We start from the raw sequence: 14,953 nt of genomic DNA, 5'->3' as shown, positions 1-14,953 counted from the left end.
TTTATTGAAGGAGAGTTTTTCTTGAAGTAATACAAAATTTAATTTAGTATATAAAAATACATCATGAAAAGATGTACTTTGAAAATTAACATACTTTATGGAACAGTACTATGGTAAATTCCAGTTTTTTTTTTTTTTTTTTTTTTTTTTTTTTTTTTTTTTTTGTTTGTTTGTTTGTTTGTTTGTTTTTTGCGGTCCGCGGGCCTCTCACTGCAGCGGCCTCTCCCGTTGCAGAGCACAGGCTCCGGACGCGCAGGCTCCGCGGCCATGGCTCACGGGCCCAGCCGCTCCGCGGCATGTGGGATCTTCCCAGACCGGGGCACGAACCCGTGTCCCCTGCATAGGCAGGGGGACTCTCAACCACTGTGCCACCAGGGAAGCCCAAATTCCAGTTTTTGTTACTGGCTTATGACCTTAAATAGTTGTGAGCACATGATGATTTGGAAAAATGTATTTAATTTGTAAAGAAATTGTTTTGGAGGGTGGACTTTCAGAATCTGGAGAATTAAATTGTGTAATCTGTCTTAATAGCTCCAGTCAGATTGCCAGGGAATTCTAAATATTGATTTCTGCAAGGTTTGTGAGTCTTGGGTATTGGCTGCAGTAAATTGGTTACATTGAATGGATTGAGTTCTTTCTGTTATGACATAATGGCACTTGAAATCTGTAGAACCAGATTTAAGCATTCTGTTATTAAGTGCCCCTTCCCTTTTCCTTTGCTTCAAGTGCCTGTGAATGACTGTTTCTGTGGCCATTAGATACACTTAGGTGAGCTCCTCCTGGTGGTCATTTATTTAAGTTGGTATTGCTGAGCCAGATGTTTTTTAGGGGAACACTTACCTTTTTCTGATGCCTTTTTCTGGCATTAAAATAAGAAATTAACACTATACTACATTGATATATTTTCTAGGATTGGGAAAATAAATATTTGGGTAATAAAAAATATTCAAGATAGAATGAGATGATTAGGTTCATTATACTATTCTCTCAACATCTGTGTATGTCTGAAAATATTTATAATAAAAGTTAAAAGAAAGAAGGATGAAGGAAATACTTCTAGCAATCCCAGGTAAATTAAGGTAAAAACATTTCCCTGTCACTTAAACCTGTTAATTTCCTGCTCTTAGTTCTTACCTACAGAAATAGACAGTCCCATCCATACTTGATTATGTCTTTATCAGAAGCTGGGGCTGGGGGCAAGAGGCACAGGATTAGTAGAATAGTCTGAGCACACTTTCAGTTATATATTTATTTGTTCCCATTACTTTGTCATTATTTTCTTATCTCTCTCTCTTTTCCCTATTTTCTTGTCCCTTAACTTATTTGAGAGTTAGCTAAGAAGTCATTAAGAATTGCTTTTTTTTTCCTCCTCTTCTCCCTTATAAATCTACAGTTACATGTAAAATACTTTCTGGTGAGCTTAATTTCTTGTGAGATTTTAGTAGTGTAAAAATCATTTTCAGCCTTTTTGGATTTGTATATGTAATAGCCATTATTCATATATCTTCCTAGTAGAGAATTAGCAAGCAAAAATAGAGGTAGGATGTCAAGGTAATAATAACCCCACTTCCATCTCTTTTTTACTTGTGTCTTTTTTCAGTCTCATGCATATAGACATATTCAAGTTTCCTCTTTATATACAGTGTTGTTTACATATATAGAACTTAAGAAGTCACTGTGGCGTTATAGATTACTTTTTTAAATAAATTTTTTTGTAACTTGACAACTCATGAAACTAAAGTGTGTGTGTGTATGTGTGTGTGTGTGTCCATATATATATATATATATATATATAAAAGGTACAACAGTATCAAAAACAAAAAGTATGTAGTGACAATTCAGAAAATTTCCTACATGGATCACTTCTTGGTAATGTTGTTATTTTTTACCAGATCTTTTTAATCACAAGTTTTAGGGGATAGCACAGAAGTTTTTTGTTGGATTGAAAAAATGTATCAAGCTTGTCTTGATGTAGGTAAAATTTGGTTAATTTGCTTAATCTCACTTAGCCTTAGTTATTGGAGTTAATAATGCTTGGGGTGATGGTAGAGAATGTGTTAACTGATGTGAAAGCACTTTTGTAATTAAAATTGATCATTTAAATCTAAGGTAGAATTTCTTATTGACCTTTAACTTACTCCTCGTACTCTTTTCATTAGGAGGCAGTTGTTATAATTTAATTTGTTATGTGAAAATTAGTTACCATTTGTAAGTAAAAGACTAATGTTTTTTGGTAGGAAATACTTTATTCAAATCTATATCTGCTTCACTGAATTGTATACCCTCAGGAAGGTTGTTTCACCTATAGCTCTATTATAGTACCTGTTACATATCATTTATTCATTTATTGAATCTATTTTGGATACCTCTCTGTCAGGCAGTGTACCAGGTTCTTGTTATACAGTGAAGACTGACTTGGAGATAGATGGAGATTATAAGTGTCAAATAAATGTTTTTGATGGAATTTGTAGGAAGTTACACTGGTTTTTTTGTTGTTGTTGTTTTTTCCCATTTTCAAATGAGTTTTCCCCAGACTGATAGAAGAAGAGGATGGTTTGATCACCAAGATGGCCAGATTGGAAAGGATTATTTTCTGTTAAGAAAGGTAGATATATCATTTTTAAACAGGAGAAATTTTTCGAATGGAAACAACGAAGCCACTTTATCTTCAACTTGAATGAGAATTTAACCTTTGGTGTCATGAAATTCTTTTCCCACAAAATTGATGAACGTGGAGGACAGACGAGTTATTTTTAAAACCAATAAAGAAAGAATAGTAGAATTTTTTTCTTTTTATCCCTTCATGGCTAGGTGGTTGGTACAGGTTCATAGATCTAAAAAACTTAAGAACAATACAGGAACTAAAAGTAAGCAGAGGAGACATTGAAATGTAAAGTCCTGACTGTACTTTCCAGATAGAAAACCTGATTAAGCCAAGTTGTTTGTTAACTGTCACAGAAAGAAGAGATCAGGGCAGCTTGTGTGGTGTAAAGAATCCTTAATTCCTTCTTCAAGGAGATAAAAGATACTGTGGAGAATATGTGGGGTATGCTCTGGGTTAATTTTTTACATATTTGGAAGACTTTAAATAGAAAGGAACTTGATCATTATGCCATGTATTTTTACCATTTTCAGTAGTAACATGATGAATGGCCTGAGTGTGGAAACTAGTTAGTGCTGGCTGCTTATAGAAAAAAATTGTTCATATTTGGATTTTCCTTGTGTTTGTATGTGCTTTTAATTGGACTTTAATTAGTGCTATAAACTTTGTATGTATGTATACATTGTTTATCAGAATATAAAAGAAGACAAAGTATTAGAAAGATATTGTTTTGCCTTGTAAATATAAAATTATGTATTTTAAAAATGGAATCGGTTTCTACTATGAAGGTGTAAGGCTTTGTCTTCCATACTGTTGTCTCCCATACTGCTGTGGTGAACAAAATGTGATCCCTTGCCCTTAAGAAATTTATCTAGTAGAGAAACTAAGACATGTGTACAAATAACTGTAATATAGGATAAAATATGGTAAGTACCATAATGTGGAATAAAGTGTATTTGGTGGGTAGGGTATTTATTGATATGCTAATTGACGAGTCAGTACAAATTATTGTCTTCTAATATGTACGAGGTGAATTCCATGTTTTATGTTTTTATGTAGCCAGTAGTGATTTCCCACCTTCTTAGAAAATGTTTTGGTATGCCTGTTTTCACTCTGTATAGAACGATAATGAACTTAATTGAATAATAAAATTTCAGAAAATTCACTTTATCTATGTTGTTTCTATTAATGATAAATTTTCTTTCTCAAAAGTTTTTTAATCAGGTTCTGATGCTTGGGAAAACATCTATCAGCGATTTGTCAGAGCATGTCTTTGACTTAATTTTGGAGCTCTATAATATTGATAGTCATTTGCTGCTCTCAGTTTTACCCCAGCTTGAATTTAAATTGAAGGTAACTATTCTAAAAATAATATGGTTTTATCAACCAGATTAGCAAAGCACATTATTTGTGGGTTTTTAATCCTTATAGTGGTTTTAACTGAATGTTGCCCATGTGGTGGTATTACTGTTATTTATTTACATGTTTGTGCCTTGCATATTTGTGTATCTCCAGTGCCTGGCATGGTGCCTAACAGATAAAATCTGATGAATTAATGATTAGCAGAATGATATTTTCCTTCATATGTTTTCCAGATAAATTCTGGGTTTTGACTAACTTTTGAGGTCATGGGTATACATCAAACTTTTACGTTTTTAAGGCATAGTTTATAGTGGTTCCCAAGACCCCTTGATGTGCCATAAAAATAGTTTAGGATCTATTGTCCACATAGGGTGAAATCTTTTCCCTCTATGAATATTATCTTGTACTTGCCTAGCCTATCTTGAAAGCTCCTTTGCTTTTCACATGGCTTTCTGGAATCTTTTGGTAACGTCCTTATTGCCTTGGCATTACATTATGCCATAAAATTGAGTTTCATTTGCAGATTTGGGGCATGTTTTCTCTTTCAAATTATTACATAAAGATTAAATAAATCTGGTTATAATTAATACTCTGATGAACCCCACTGTACCACCTAGAAAAGTTTTTAAATGATTTCTGTGTTGTATTTCTTGTTTCTAAAAATTTGAATGTCTCTTTGAAAATTACAAAATAAACAGTTTATGTTGGTAGTGTAAATACCTCCAAAATGCAGCAAATAATTATTCTCATTTTATGCTGGGGCATATTTTTGGTGTATTTCTCAAGTGAGACATTTGATTCACTGGCCTTCCTCTACCCCCTTTTTTCATGTAGTTAGCAATTTTGATGAGGCAAAAGGCAGTCATACCTTTAATTATTTGTTGCTTTGATTTTCTCTAATAAAAATATTGAATACTGTAAGAAATACAAAAATAAGAATTATCATCCCTGCTTTCAGCAAATTTAACATCTATTATGGGAGGAAGAGGAAAAAATCCATATCTAATAAGAGGCCAAATATTATAAGTATCATAAAAGATACAGACAGCATACAGTTGAAGCAAAGGAAACAGCATGCAGAATCATATAGAGGTAGGAAGGTGCTGGGTGAATTTGCAGAACGCAAAGAATTACAGTTGCATGGTAGCATAAAGTAAGTTTAAATCATTCCTGGCTGCCCATTAGAATCTTCACCTGTGGAGCCTTAATAAACAAACAGATGTCCAGGCATTAACCGAGATCAGAATTTCTGGCAGTGGAGTCCAGACATGAGTTTTTGTTTGTTTGTTTGTTGTTTCTTAAAAGCCTTATAGGCCATTCTAACGTGCAGCCAGGGTTAAAACGTACTTTTTTAGAGGAATAATCAAATAATAGAGATGAGTCGGGTCATACCATGGGGGCTTTAAATGCTGGGCTTTGGCATTGGTTTAAAATTTAAAAGATCTGTACAGTGCCATCCAAGTACCTTGAATATTAGTACTTTTAACAATCTCTGTCACATTTTGTGTTCAAGTCTAGTATTGTAGCTGGCTCATTCATTTAAATATTGTCATTTGTTGGAGGTACCAAAAGCAGTAATAAAATTTGAGTTCTCATCCCCAGAGTACCCATTTTCTATATAAAGTGGAAACTTTAGTTTTTGCATGTGTAAGGCTTCCTCATGTCATTGAACTCCATTATGAATCTGGTGTATGTAGGTGAACTGACTCTCCTGTTGGGAGATTTAGTGCATATTTATTTCTACAAAGGGCTTAACAAGTACCTTCATACATAAGTCTCTGTTTACTGTAGGATTGGCCTCTATCAGTGTCTGTTCTTAAAGACCACAAATAGTTTTTCAAGGGTCCCAAGTAGGTTTGATGCAAGTTAGTTTTTGATTTTGATTTTGAATGGAAACAAGCCTCAGTTGTAGGAGGGGCCACTAAATTTTAATCGGACTTTGGGATGAATTTTCATGTAGGAGAGTACTCCTTTAATGTAATTTGAGATGATTAGAATATTTAAGGTAACATTTAATTTTATGAAAAATATATTAAACATTTTTATTTATAATTTTTCAGCTGAAGTTCATAAAAGGTTTTCTGTGGAATTGGAGATTAAGGGAAATCAGGGGAAAAATTATTCTCAGTATATCTACCTCATGGTTTTAAAGCTGTGGTTGTGTTTTGTTTCAGAGCAATGATAATGAGGAACGCCTTCAAGTTGTTAAACTACTGGCAAAAATGTTTGGGGCAAAGGATTCAGAATTGGCTTCTCAAAACAAACCACTTTGGCAGTGTTACTTGGGCAGGTATATGATTTTGGTGTCCTGTTTAAAAGTAATATGTGTTTATATCTACTTACTATTTTAAAACAGCACCCACATTTAAGATTGTTTTCTGAAATTATAAAAATGAGGGATTTTATATTTTGAAATTCTTGAATGCTGATGGCGATTGGCCATATTTACAGTTTCCCCTGATTTTGTCTTCAGTAATTTTTAAAAGATGATACATTAAAAAAACTATCTCACAAAGTATTATAATCATGAAATTGAAGTGTATTGTTACATAGCAGTGATTGATTAATTCCAACCATAAATACATCATGGTGAGATACAGCCTCTCCACAAAGAAATTATATTTAATTAGATTATTTGGAGACATTGTAAAGATAAAAGGGTATCCATTATAATGAATAAATAAATGATTATGTATATTCCTCCTACTAACCTCCTTTCTACATTTCTTATGATAATGAGGAAATGATAAGCTGGGCTTCTTATATGCTTTTAATGATCCACAAACCTCCTGAAATCGGTTGCAAAATTTTGAATGTGTTTCTATATTTTTTCTGTGAGAGGGGTTTATTTTATTACTTTTCTAAAGATACCCCGACCTTGAATATGTTAAAACCACTTCCAAGTGCCCTGGCTGAAACCTACTTTGACCCTGAGGATAGAGGAGGATTTTTTTTCTACGTTTTATAATTATTCTTATAACAAATCATGCAATTAAGTCGTAAATAAACAAGTAAATAGGATTGAGATTCTTACTCTGTTTTCTTTGCATTGAAATATTTGCATTGTCATCACCACTTTTCTTTCCATTTTGTTACCGGAACTATCAATGATTATGATAAAGATAATCTCTTCTGGTCTTGTTTTTCTAATTTGTCAAATCATCTAAGCCTTTATATGTTAAGCCCTAAATTCTTACTCTGTTTTCTTATCTCTTATGTAGCTCAATAATAATATTTAACAAGGTGTGTTAAACTAATAAATATTAGCCCATTGTCATTTTGAGTTTGATTTCTAGACTTTTCCCCCTTAAATACAATGAGCAAGAGGGCAAAATAGTTTAATTAAACTGTGCAACTAAAATCAAAATCTGTTTTATTTAATGTGCTAAAACAAATAGTTTTACATATAGACATTTCATATATCTTTAAATCAGGACTTGGATTAGCCAGACTTTATAGGATTTTAGGAGGAAAAATTCTAATTTAAATTTTTTACCTTTTGATTACATTGTAATTTTTCCTTTTTTTATTAATGACATAAAACTTGCACATTATTACCAATTTTAGGGAGCTAGAGTATTTTTTTAAAGATGTCTTTTAATGGTTATTTGGTACATGTTTAGTTGAGAAAGGTTAAAGTGTATAGGGATTGAATACTTGGATTCAGAACACTCAGGAAACTATATGAGACCAGAGACTAGATTTTTTTTTTTTTTTTTGCGGTACGTGGGCCTCTCACTGTTGTGGCCTCTCCCGTTGCGGAGCACAGGCTACAGATGCACAGGCTCAGCGGCCATGGCTCATGGGTGCAGCCGCCCCGCGGCATGTGGGATCTTCCCGGACCAGGGCACGAACCCGTGTCCCCTGCATCAGCAGGCGGAGTCTCAACCACTGTGCCACCAGGGAAGCCCCAGAGACTAGATTTTATAGACTAGATTTTTTTGAGTGTACTTCATAAAGCAGTTTGTTTCCTAATAATCTTTTATGAGTAATTTGTTGCTCCTTCAGAAGACTTTTTTTCTTTTTGATGCTAAATTTTGTTTCTTATGGTATTAGGTGATACAAGATTTGGAGACTTCTTGGTCTTCGAGAATTAAGACATGAAAATGTCAAATGGAAAATTCTTGCTTCACTTTAACGTTCTTGTTGTTACTTAAGATTTTAAAAAAAACCCACTGCTTTGTAGTCCACAATGAACTTATGTGTATAGGCTTTGAACATCAATGGTTTAGAGACAACTAGGCATCATGTGCTTCCTGGTGGAGGAACACAATGCCATTATCAAGTAGTCTTGCTAAAAAATGAACCTGAATATGATGAAGTCTCTAGACCTGATTCCTAATGTGCAGGATTTAGGAGAGAGGGGAACCTGTTAATTGACATCAGAATGATAAAATTATCAAAATCGAAACTGTGGAAAAACACTACACACACAAACACAAAACAGTTGCTTCACCAGATTACAAAGGAAAAGAAAAAGATAGAGAGGGAAAATATGAGTAAAAGATACTTTTAAATGACTTATCAACCAAAGAGTTTTAACTTTTTAGAGATACATACTAAGGTATTTACATATACATGTAAAAATTTGCTTTGATATTAGTGGAAATAATTATGATAGGAATAATTTTGGCACAATTTTAGAGTCATATAAAGTAATACAGGGTTTAGTGCAAGATCTACCAAACATTTATGAATGTTCTGTATTTAAGAAAGAATAATTTGAGGAAAAGCTTTCTTTTCAATGTGGGATTTAATAATGTATATGTGTATTATGTATACACAATATACTTGCATAAACAGATACATTTGAAATTATAGGGCTTCCCTGGTGGCGCAGTGGTTAAGAATCCGCCTGCCAATGCTGGGGACACAGGTTTGAGCCCTGGTCTGGGAAGATCCCACATGCCGCGGAGAAACTAAGCCATACGCCACAACTAGTGAGCCTGTGCTCTAGAGCCTGCGAGCCACAACTACTGAGCTTGCATGCCACAGTTACGGAAGCCCACATGCCTAGAGCCCATGCTCCACAAGAAGAGAAGGCACCGCAATAAGAAGCCTGCACGCCACAATGAAGGAGTAGCCCCCGCTCGCCTGAGCTAGAGAAAGTCCATGCGCAGCAGCAAAGACCCAACACGGACAAAAATAATAATAAATAAAATAAAATAAATAAATTTATATATAACAAAAAAGAAAGTATACTATTTATAGGAAAAATTTTGTCATTCCAGTTCTTGTATTTGAGCCAAATGTGTACTGTTTAAACATCCTCATTAAAAGTACATAGTTGTCACAGGAGATTGACCTAGTTTAATATAGAGGTTCCAAAGCATTCTTCCATATATAGTATATCAAAAACTTTGTTAAAATAGTCTGGTTCTGCTTTGAATTATCCTGTATAAATTGTTTTTTCTTTTAATTAGAGAAATATAAATTAAGCACAGGTTAAACACTTATCTGTCTCTCTTACTTTAAAAATTACTCTGTGACTTTATATTTTATCAGGTTTAATGATATCCATGTACCAATCCGCCTGGAGTGTGTGAAATTTGCTAGCCATTGTCTCATGAACCATCCTGATTTAGCAAAGGACTTAACAGGTACTGTATACCCATAATGGCAAATATTCCTAGATGCTCTTTGGTGAAAAAAATTGGTTTTATATATAGGAAAAAAAACCTTTTTATTTTTGATGGTTTTTTGTGATTATTGTCAGTGAAGTCTTCTTGTTTCAGTTCATTATCATGGTGAAACTACAGTTTTTACCTCCTAGTACCTACATAGGCTAGAAGCACTTACATAAAAAGTAGCATTATCAGAGACAATATTGGTTTCTTAATTTAAGAACAATTCTAAAAGTATTTCAGGCATTTGGATTTGAACAGGTCTTGACTTTGAATAGATTATGGGACTTCAGTCGTCTTTAATATTTTGAGAACTTAGGTGAGAGTCATTAATTTATGAACTAATTTAACCATGCTTAATGGAGGTAACTTTTCTGAAATCTGTATATTGATGAGGTATTTGAGAACTCTGCATTTTTATAGTAATGAGAATACTGTGTATCTGACTGTTGCTGCTCTGTTAAGGTTTTTAAAGTTATGAAATAGTTCAGAGAATACGGATGAATACAGCAGCCACTATCTTAGAAATGTTAGCATTTTGCTGTATTAGCTTAGGAGGTTAAAAAAAGAAAGTAAATTATAGATACAGTTGAAATGCTGTTCACAAACTCCTCTCATTCCTACTTCTGTAGAGGGTAACCTCTCTATTAAATTTGTTGTGCATTCTGTTCATGTTTTTCTATCTATGTCACATGTATATCTGTACATAAGTTATATATAGTATTCTTAGGTGATTTGAAAATTTTATTGAAATAATTTGATATAGTTGAACTTATTCCTACTATCTTATTTTGTGTTTTCTATTTTGCATGCCTATTCTTTGCTTCTTTTATTTCTGTTTTTCTTCACTTCTGCTCCACTGATTACTTTTCTTTTCATTTTTCCTTTTTTATCCATATGGGCTTGGAAGTTACATTCTCCTTCATGCTTTTACTGCATAGTTGATTAATAAAGTCTGAAGTTAATCAGAACACTAGCTTCTTTCTGAGCAGTCCAGGACCCTCGAATGGTTTACCTCTGAGCACTACCTTCCCATCTTTCATATTATTGCTTGTTATTATTTAGTTATTTACTCTTTTTAAAATTTTACCAGCTTATAGTACATTTTAAACTGCTTTTTCTGGGAGATATCCTGCTTGGAGAACCCTCTGTCTACCTGCTGACAGCTGAACTTGGACTGCTCGCTGTGTGTGAGCTTCTCATTTATAGCATTCATCTTAAGATAATCCATTCTTCCTCTCTCTTTTGCCTTCCCCCTCTCCTTCCCTTCTTTTCTCCCCCCTTCTGTGTGACCCTGAGTGTGTGTGTGCGCGTGCGTGCATGGGTGTGTCTGTGTATGTCTGTCTGTTTCTTCCTTTTCTCTTCCTCCTTTTATCCAGGATGTTTCTTTTACTCTGGAACATCCTTTTTTTGTGTTATGGGTGCAGTATTCTCTGAGAATATTAGTGATAGTATTTTGGAGTTTTCTTTCTCTTAAAAATGTCTGTTTCACCCACTTGTTTTTCCCACTTTTTGTTTGCTTTTGTCTGTATTTTCCATATTAGAGGCTTTCCTCAAATGCTTGGCAGTCCATGGCTGTCGGCTTTTATTAAGAGTGGGGGACTAAATTAGAAGCTGTTCAGAAAGCCCTGAGCGTACGGATGAGATTGTTCACTCTGAACTTCACTGTAGGGTGATCAGGGTGGGTTGTTTGTTGGAAAACCTTTAGTTTAGATACTTTCTCTTTGGCTATTCAGATTCCCCAGAAAAGAGTATCCTACCAGGAGTTTAATTTTAATTGCTTGTGTCTTTGGGACACCAAGTATTATTACTTTATTTTTTATTATAGAGTAGTATTTCATTGTATGAATACACCATAATTTGCTTATATCCTTTTTTTTTTCTTTTGATGGATATCTGGGTTGTTTTTGGTCTGGGGCGATTATGATTAAGATTACATTGAATATTCTTGTATAAGTGTTTCTGTGGATTTATGTTTTTATTTCTCTTTGGAACTACTTAGGAGTAAAATTGCTGGTCATAGGGTAAATGTATGTTTAACTTTATAAGAAATGACCAAGTTCTTCATAGTAGTTACACTATTTCCCACTTGCACCAGAAATGTTTGAGAGCGCAGTTGTTCAGCATCTTTGCCAACATTTTGTATTGTTAGTCTTTTTGGTTTTAGCCATTCTCATAGGTCTTGATGTTTGTTGTGATTTTAATTTGCATTCTCCTGATGACTAATGAGATTAGTCATCTTTTTATGTGCATATTGATACATATGTTCTTTCATGAAGTATCTGTTTAAATTTTAAACCCATCCTTTTTTAATTGGCTTGTTCGTCTTCGTTTTTTTTTTTCTCTTGTTGATTTGTAGTAGTTCTGTACATAGTCTGTATCTTTTAAAAGTATTTTTTCCATAGTCAGAACTTCAATGCATTGTTTACTCTTGGCTAAATAATAGATATTTTGTTTTTTTATAGCTGTCTGAAATATACTTTAGATGTGAATAATTTCACCAATAACCTTTTTAGTCCTTATCATTGTTTTGAATGTTTTGCTTTATCAAAGGATAGTGTACAGTTTCATTTTTTATGAAACATTTATCTTGTTATGTATTTCCTAGTCTCTAGCCTCCTGGCACATTTTAATTTTTAGAGTTGGCTAAAAGACAGATTTGAAAATTCTAGGGGTCTAACTATTAATGCAGATTTTCAACCACTGCACTCCATGTTTGCAGCTGCTGTCTTCATCTCTGCCTTTCTCATTGCTTGGTGCCTTGAATTTCAGGGTTCTTCTACCCTGGAAATGAGCTTGTCTATGGCTTTTCTGTCCCTTTTAGGTTTCATCCTTCTCTTTTGTCCCTGGGCATTTACCAGTCATCCATCTGCCAAAATTTTGGTGAGAAGTCTCTTCTGCTATGATCTCTTCTCTTGTTACTTGTCCCTTTTAAAAGACATTTTCTTAGGGTTTCAGGAGTGAGTTGAAATAAATATGTTAAAAACATACATTTATCTTCTTTTCTCCATAGTGTGTTTGTGAGCTTCATCCTGTGCCTTCAGCCAAGTTTTGAGGGACGTAGCCATATTGGGAAGAGTATTGTTAGATGCTGCATCATGCTAACTGTTGAGAATTTCTTCTTTGTCCTGTTTTCTCTTCCTCTGCACAGTTAATATCTATAAGTTAATAGCTCTTGCGTATACCTGTTTAATATGAATGATTTGTTTTAGTGAAATGAGGATGTATCTGAAAATTGATGGTGTGTCATTGGTTTTTCCATTTTTTAGTGACACCTGAAATAATAATACATATTGCATTTGAAACAAGTGCAGCAAAAGATAAAAACTCCTGTCTTTATCTTGAGGGGTAAATGAATTTGAGATATATTTAGCATGGGGCGTTTGAAATCAATCCTAAAAATAACCTTGTTTTCTGTGATACATAAAATAATATTTCCATTTCTTCAGAAGTTTTTTAGCGACATATTGTCTTAAACACTTTTTGAAATAGTTCCTATTAGTAGAGAATGCTCAAGGTGGAGGGGCTTAGGACCTGGGCATTGATTTTATGAGCTTTTGCATTATATTGTTAACTGTTAATTTATTGAGAAGTAAATCCATTCACAATCATAAGTTCTGTTTGTTGTTTATAGAATGGCTATGTATGTTACTCCAGATCCAAACAACAAAATTTTATCTTACTGGTCATATAATTAAAAAGCTGAATAATAATTTATGTTGACTTGTGGTACCTCTTCTTTAAACCTAATATATCATTGCTGAAGATTGTTAATTTTTCCTTTCAGCTTTCTCAGTTCCAGATCTGAACTTCCATGTTTTTGACTTTAAGATTCTCCTCTAGTCACTCGTAATTGTTAAGTGTTTCATTTCTTCTGTCTTCCCTTTGGCCTTCCTTTTAGTTCAGTTAAACAGAATTGCCTTATGGTCTTTCCTGTAATCCTGTTTCTTGGCTGCCATTACCTTAGTTTTACTCTTTCAATAACTTCACTAAAGGTTTACATAGTTAAGGGATAGAAACTTGAATTCTCTAGCCTTTTCCGATTAGAACCACTTGACTTGAATATTTTAACAATTTAAAAAACAAAAGTGAAATATTTAACATTGATATACTTCTTGGTTCATGTATATGGTTTGTTGAATTAATGAGTTTAGGAACTCCTTAGTTAACTACCCTGTCCCACAAATGGGGAGGGGATTTACTACTCAGTTGCATGTAAACTACTGTATTTTGCCTGAAGGACTGACCTTCTTTCCTTCTCTTTCTCCCTTTCTCTCTTACCTACTCGTAATGTTTTTGAAATATTGAACCTTGTACTTAGGTTTTGTTTTGTTGTGGTTTACTTTCAAAGATCTTATGCAATCTTTTCAAACATTTTAGTTGTCAAAGTTTCATTTTAATAAAATAAAATTTTATCTTTCAGAGTATCTTAAAGTGAGGTCACATGACCCTGAGGAAGCTATTAGACATGATGTTATTGTGTCTATAGTTACAGCTGCTAAAAAGGATATTCTTCTGGTCAATGATCACTTACTTAATTTTGTGAGAGAGAGAACATTAGACAAACGGGTAAGTAGGGTTAATAATTATTAGTAGGTTTGCATTTTGAATACTTGAAGTTTAATAGTATTTCATTTGAAAATATTGAGATTTAAAAGTAATTAGCCCTTTTTTGGGGGGAGGCATTTTAATATCTAAAATAATGTTTATGAGAAGATTTTACTTTTTGTTACATTAAATTTTATTCATTTTTCTTTATTAGGATTATTTGTTCTCATCCTCAAAATGGGTCAGCTCTAAATGGTAGAGTAGTCAGATGTTTAACCTGTACACTAATTTTAGTAAGTGACTTTTGAAAAGGCCTCTGAACACAACTTCTCTTTTCTCTTTTTCCTTTCATATGGGTATCAGTTCATAGTCCTCTGGCTGATTGTATTATCATTTCTATGGAATAGAAAATACAAGATGTTTTCTTTTTTCTTTTAATTAATTAATTAATTAATGGCTGTGTTGGGTCTTTGTTGCTACATGCAGGCTTTCTCTAGTTGTGGCGAGTGCGGGCTACTCTTTGTTGTGGTGTGCAGGCTTCTCATTGCAGCGGCTTCTCTTGTTGCGGAGCACGGGCTCTAGGAGCGTGGGCTTCAGTAGTTGTGGCGCATGGGCTCAGTTGCTTAGTTGCATGTGGGATCTTCCCGGACCAGGGATCGAACCTGTGTCTCCTGCATTGGTAGGCGGATTCTTAACCACTGCGCCACCAGGGAAGTCCCAAAAATGTTTTCAACATGGCAAAGCTAACCCCAGCAGAGCAGCATGCTTCGAGCCTATCTCCCATGACCCCAAATCTTCCTTCTAGAGCACTGAACCG

The 14,953-nt window shown here is 34.0% G+C and overlaps 1 protein-coding gene across 1 annotated transcript in view; it reads left to right on the top strand.

Moving 5' to 3' along the window:
• The window catches only part of PDS5B (PDS5 cohesin associated factor B), a 120,960-nt gene that overhangs the window by 15,100 nt on the left and 90,907 nt on the right, over window positions 1-14,953 (top strand). Inside the window, exons 7-10 of the mRNA XM_007464260.1 lie at window positions 3,815-3,955; window positions 6,139-6,254; window positions 9,470-9,564; window positions 14,012-14,157. Coding sequence (XP_007464322.1) covers window positions 3,815-3,955; window positions 6,139-6,254; window positions 9,470-9,564; window positions 14,012-14,157 — 498 coding nt within the window. The remainder of the gene's footprint in view (window positions 1-3,814; window positions 3,956-6,138; window positions 6,255-9,469; window positions 9,565-14,011; window positions 14,158-14,953) is intronic.

This window comes from Lipotes vexillifer, unplaced genomic scaffold (genome assembly GCF_000442215.2).
Source record: "Lipotes vexillifer unplaced genomic scaffold, Lipotes_vexillifer_v1.1 scaffold120, whole genome shotgun sequence".
NCBI lineage: Eukaryota > Metazoa > Chordata > Mammalia > Artiodactyla > Lipotidae > Lipotes > Lipotes vexillifer.
Note: the sequence above shows the minus strand (reverse complement) of the source record. Positions and strands in the feature narration are given on the sequence as shown.